The sequence below is a fragment of the Galeopterus variegatus genome, unplaced genomic scaffold (assembly GCF_000696425.1).
Source record: "Galeopterus variegatus unplaced genomic scaffold, G_variegatus-3.0.2 Scaffold8422, whole genome shotgun sequence".
Lineage (NCBI taxonomy): Eukaryota > Metazoa > Chordata > Mammalia > Dermoptera > Cynocephalidae > Galeopterus > Galeopterus variegatus.
In genome coordinates, this window is record NW_007734533.1 from 63,608 (window position 1) to 69,938 (window position 6,331).

General features: G+C 47.7%; 1 protein-coding gene across 1 annotated transcript in view; it reads left to right on the top strand.

Moving 5' to 3' along the window:
- Positions 1 to 4,859, top strand: part of PIGZ (phosphatidylinositol glycan anchor biosynthesis, class Z) — a 10,068-nt gene extending 5,209 nt beyond the window's left edge. Inside the window, 3 exon segments of the mRNA XM_008592874.1 lie at positions 634 to 676; positions 679 to 843; positions 2,965 to 4,859. Of these exon segments, the coding sequence (XP_008591096.1) occupies positions 634 to 676; positions 679 to 843; positions 2,965 to 4,487 (1,731 nt within the window). The 3' untranslated portion in view covers positions 4,488 to 4,859.
- The last annotated feature ends 1,472 nt before the right edge of the window (positions 4,860 to 6,331 follow it).

The window sequence follows — 6,331 nt, forward strand, 5'->3', positions numbered from 1 at the left end:
TGAGGCTGCGGCCTAGCAAGTTTGTGCAAACTGCATGCTCTCATTTATGACTGCTGATTAAAATCTAGTTGGCCGACCACAAGAACTAAGCTGCGCTCGGGTGTGATGATTCTGAGAAGACTTCTGAACAACTTCTGTTTTTTTATTTTTTCTCCCCCTACTTCCCCTTTTTTACACTTCTATATAAGAAGCTTGTGTGAGACAATAAAACGAGGCTTGATCAGATCCTTGTCTTGCCTCCCTCCTTTGCGTCTCTTGTCCCACCCACTCCCCCTTCCAGGTTCCACGGACCGACTCCCAATTCCCAAGGGAAGGGACAATTAACCATCATAGACTTAGCAAATATTATTAGCGAGTAACCAGATTACTCAACAGAGGCCTCAGTTTCCCCATCTGTAAAATGGGGATTATGAGATCCACTGCCCCAGACTATGAAAAGGGTTAAACAAGTGCCTGGCACTTAGTGGGCACATAGTAAAAAGCTATTATTATTATCGTCAACATTTTTATTGTATGTTGATCCATTTTGAGTTTGTTCAAACAATTGCACATATTATAACTTACACTATAATAACTAACAGAAAAAAGTAAAACAAAAACAAACAAATAACTAGCCAATGTTATCCTCTGCAGATGCAGGTCTGTGGCTCCAGAGTGCTATCTACAGCAGCTGGGAAGTATTCCAGGCTCTTGGCCCAGTGTTTTGGCAACAATTTGATCTGAAGATGGCAACCAGGGTGCTTTGGGGAAGCCTATGCCTGCTCCGAGTGCTGTGGTGTCTCCTTCCGCAGACAGGCTACGTGCATCCCGACGAGTTCTTCCAGTCACCTGAGGTCATGGCAGGTAAAGCTCCCCATATGTCGTGAAGATAAGTTGCAGCAAAGTCTGGTTGAGGGGCTGATTGAATGTTTGGTGTGGCGGGTGGGGGGGGAGAATAATGCCGTGCAGATGAGCAGTATCCACAAGCAAAGCAACAGCCCCTCTGGCATGAGAACTTGGAAGTGGGGCTTCGCATCTCCCTCCTGAGTAGTGACACTGATCTTCTGGATCATAGTAATAAAACTGATGTTTTCCTTCTTGGAACAACAGTACAGATCATTCAGAATGAAAGCCATTTTGGACTTCTCAGTAGAACTATTTTATTTTATTTTATTTCAGACTTTAGGAGCATCAAAGGGAACAGTTTTAGAGTTGTCCTTCTCCAATGCTAGGTGTAGGACACATCATGAGGATGGTTGCCATGGGCCTTGATGCTTTTCAGATGCTGTGGGCATGTGGCTTCCTCCTCATGGTTCAGATGGCTGCTTGAGCTCCAGCCATCAAGTCTAAAACCAAGTCTTTCCAGCCAACAGAGGAGTTGAGCATGCTCTACTCTCTTTAAGGTCATATTTTGAAAGTCACATGCTTTTTTGGACTGGCTAGTTAGCTCAGTTGGTTAGAGCACAGTGTTGTAACACCAAGGTCAAGGGTTCAGATCTCTGTACCAGCCAGCTGCCAAAAAAAAAAAAAGAAAGAAAGTCCCATACTTTTTGCCCATTTCCATCCCACTGGCCAGACCATATCACATGACCACACCTAGCTACAAAGGAAGCTGAGAAACGTAGTCTTTATATCTAACCAAGTGCTCAGCTAAAGAGACTAAGGAAGAAGTGGGAATCGATTTGGGGGAGACAGTCAGCTATCTCTGCCACAGGGCTCAATAGATGGACTTGTTTTTTTGGTTGAAAAGTTCAGTCTTCTTTCCCACACATTTTTTTAACCTGAACTAGTCAAAAGCAGTCAGATTGATTTGATCCTAGATATTCTGTTTCCGTTACACCTTCTGACATGATAAAACAGCCAAAAGGCTAGAATCATAAGCAGCAGCAGCAAAGAACCCAAAAGATCCCCAGGCCATATAATCGACTCTAAGCCACCAGCAAGGTTACTGAGCATTGGATGTTGGGGCCAATGGGGCTGGGAGTGGAGTTGCAGAAATTAAGAGTTTGTCCCCTCACCCCCACATTGGGACATTAGTGCCCAGGGTCATAAACCAGTCCCAGGCAGCAAGTATCTTTTTTCAATTATATAAGTACTGTTTGAATACATTCTTATAAAAAATTTAAGTACCATATATAAAATTAAGTTCATCTTTGACCATAACCCCAATTGCTTATTCCCTGCCCCACTCTCACTCTCCCCTCCTGGATAACAATGATTATCACAGAGATGGTTTCTGACCCTGACTTTTGAAGTACTCTGAGAAGAGGGATAAAGCCTCCCCGTTCCTACACACACACACTTTCTGGGGGAACGCTGTCCCCTTATCTCCCAGTGCGGTTCCTCCTGCCTCCTTCACAAAGTGGACCCTTACCCCCCTCGAACTCCCCTATGCTCATTTCTGTTGTTGTGTGGCAAATCATCACAAGCCGCGCAGCTTAAAACTGCACTCGGCTGTTAGATGAAGAGTCTGGCATGGGCTCTGCACTCGGTATCACGCAGTTGAAATCATGGTATGGGCTGGGCTGAGCTCTTGTCTAGAATCGCTGGGGGGAAATCTGCTTCCAAGCTCATTCCTGTTGTGGGCAGAATTCAATTAATTTCGGCTATGGGTCTCCAGCCCCTATTTCCTCACTCTCTGCTTCTAGAGGCCACCCGCGTTCCTTGCCAATGGCCTGCTCCATCTCTAAGCCAGCAGTGGCCCATCAAATCCTCCTCCTGTTTTGAATCTCTGCCACTTCTTGGCCCAGCTGGAGAAAACTCTGCTTATAAAGGGCTGGTGTGAGGAGTCAGGCTCACCCGATAATTTCCCTACTTCACAGTCAGCTCTCCCACGCAACATAACCTAACCCCAGAGTAAAATCCATTCGTGCACAGTGCAGGGATTATGCAGGGTGTGCATAATAGGGGGTGCAACATATTGGGAGCTGTACTGGAATTTTGCCCACCACATCCCTGAGCTTATCTCTGCCTCTCTCTCTGCAGAGGACATCCTGGGCGTGCAGGCCACACGGCCCTGGGAGTTTTACCCCAGCAGCTCCTGCCGCACGGTGGTCTTCCCTCTACTGACCTCAGGCTCTACCTTCTGGCTTCTCAGGCTCTGGGAAGAGTTGGGGCCCTGGCCTGGCCTGGTGAGTGGCTACGTGCTACTGGTGGGGCCCCGACTCCTCCTCACTGCCCTCTCCTTTGCCCTGGATGGGGCCATGTATCACTTGGCCCCACTGTGGGGGGCGGATCGTTGGAATGCCCTGGTCCTGCTGTCTGGTTCCTACGTCACCCTGGTCTTCTACACAAGGACCTTCTCCAACGCTGTCGAGGGACTGCTCTTCACATGGCTGCTGGTGCTGGTATCCCCCCATGTAGCACGAAGCCCCACACCCAGGAAGTCTGCTCCAGGTCCATGGTGGCACAGCTGGCTTCTCGGGGGCATTGTGGCTGCTGGCTTTTTCAACCGCCCTACCTTTCTGGCCTTTGCTCTGGTCCCCCTCTTCCTCTGGGGCATTCGTGGAGCCACAAACCCTGGCTTCAAGTCCCTGACCCGGGAAGCCCTGGTGCTGCTCCCAGGAGCGGCCCTCACAGCACTAGTGTTTGTGGCCATGGACAGCTGGTACTTCTCTAGCCCCTCTAGACCCAGTACCCTTGTCCTTACACCTGTCAACTTCTTGCACTACAACCTGGATCCCCAAAACTTGGCACAGCACGGCACACATGTGCGGCTCACTCACCTGGCAGTCAATGGCTTCCTGCTCTTCGGGGTTCTGCATGTCCAAGCTCTGCACGCTGCATGGCAACAGCTGCAAGTCTGCTGCCAGGCCTTTGCAAGAATGGGCCTCCTGAGGGCACTGAGTGCCCAGAGCCTGTTGTCCAGCTCCAGATCTTCCCTTCTTCTCCTCTACTTCATGCCCCTGGCCCTACTGTCTGCCTTTAGCCACCAGGAGGCTCGGTTCCTGATCCCCCTTCTGGTTCCCCTTGTCCTGCTGTGTAGTTCACAGACCCAACCTGTGCCCTGGAAGGGCACCCTGGTTCTTTTCAATGCCCTAGGTGCCCTCTTCTTTGGCTGCCTGCATCAGGGGGGCCTGGTGCCTGGCTTAGAGTACCTGGAGCAGGTGGTTCATGCACCTGTGCTCCCGAGCATGCCTATCCACTACACACTTCTCTTCACCCACACCTACATGCCCCCCCAGCACCTTCTACACCTCCCAGGCCTGGGGTCACCTGTGGAGGTGGTGGACATGGGTGGGACTGAGGACTGGGACCTGTGCCAAGCCCTGAACAACTTCATTAACCAACCAACCTGTCAAGGGGCTGGCGGGCCGTGGCTCTGCCGCCTCTTTGTGGTGACCCCTGGCACCACCAGGCATGCCGTGGAGAAATGCAGCTTTCCCCTCAAGAATGAGACACTCATGTTTCCCCACTTGACCCTGGAGGATCCACCAGCCCTGTCCTCCCTGCTGAGTGAGGCTTGGAAGGACCATCTCAGTCTTCACATCATGGAGCTGGGGGAATAAGCCTGACAATATGACAGAACAGCCCCTGCCCAAGATTCAGCTATAGAAGGTGCCACTCCACGTTCTACATGGGTAGCTGGGCTGGGATGCTGGGACAGAGGCTTGGTTCTCCTTCGAGATTCCCACTGCTGCCTGTCCTGGGCACAGCTGTTGACTGTTCTACCTTCTGAGTGAGCTGGCACTCTTTTCCCTCAGACCAAAGTTCTGACCAGTCACGATCCTGATGCCAAAGTCCCTAAGGAATCTTGGTGTAACCAATGGTACCTAATGTCTGTTCCTGCCCCATTCCTTCCAGCCACTGTGATATTTTAAATACTGTGTAAAATAGCACCTGGTTGTGAAAAATGACAGTCCTGAATGACCTCTCCCAAACTTTCTATGATGCCTTACTTCCTGCTGTCATGACAACCCTTTGGCTTCCTAAGGCCGATCTGACCTTCCAGATACCTGGAAGGCAGTGTGGTGAAGTAGAAAGAACAGGTGGCTCAGATTCAGGGGACCCAAATTCTAGTCCCTGGTCTGCTACTCACTGTGTCATCTTGAGAAAGCCCCTCCCACTCATCCAGCCTGTTTCCCAATCTTTCTGTTTGTTTGTTTTCCGGTCTGTACAATGGACTAGAGGATATGAGAGGGGTCTGACAGCTAGCACTGTCATTCCCGGAGCCCACAGCACATGAACCCTGGCTCAGCCGGCATGTCTCTCACCAAGCTCTTTAAGCATGGAAGTGGGAGTGGTGTGATATTTAGTGGAAATTTGGTGCCTGCTGTCTCGGTGTTTGGTTATTATTTATTGTTATTATTAAAACAAGTCATTCTGCGCTGTTATCAAAAAGACAAAAAGTAAATGTTGGCAAAGATGGGGAGAAAAGAGAATTCATATACTGTTGGTGGGAATATAAATTAATACAGCCATTATGGAAAAGTCTGGAGTTTCCTCAGAAAAACTAAAAACAGAACTACCATAGGATTCAGTAGTCCCACTGCTGGCTATCTACCCAAAGAAAAGAAAATAGTATACTGAAGGGATATCTGCACCCCCATGTTTATTGCAGCCCTATTCACAATTGCCACAATATGGAAAGAGGTTGGCTGTTTAGCTCACTTGGTTAGATTATGGTGCTGACAACACCAAGGCTAACAGTTCAGATGCCTGTATGGCCAGCTGCCAAAAAAAAAAAAGGATGGAATCAACCTAGGTGTCCACTGACAGATGAATGGACAAAGAAAATGTGGTACGTATATGCAATGGAATACCATTCAGCCATGAAAAAGAATAGGATGGAATCAACCTAGGTGTCCACTGACAGATGGACAAAGAAAATGTGGTACGTATATGCAATGGAATACCATTCAGCCATGAAAAAGAATAAAATCTTGTCATTTACAGGCAATATGAATGATCCTGGAAGAAATTATGTTAAGTGAAATAAGTCAGGCACAGAAAGAAAAATACTGCAGGTTCTCACTTATACGTTGGAGTTAAAGAACAAAAAAAATTGAACTTCTAGAAGTAGAAAGTAGGATTGTGGTTACTAGAGGCCAGGAAAGGGAGAAGTGAGGATTGGTTAGTGGACACAAAATTATAGCTAGATAGGAAAAATAAGTTCTAGTGGCAAACAGTAGTGCTAGGCATCTATAATTAACAATAATTTATTGTATGTTCTCAAATGGCTAAGAGAGTTCAAATGTTCTTACAAAGAAATGATAGTTTTGGGATGGTGAATATGCTAACTACTCTGATTTCATCATCACACATTGTGTACATGTATTAAAATATAACTCTATACCCCATAAATATGTACAATCAATACATGTCAATTAAAACTAAATTCCTTTTTATAAAA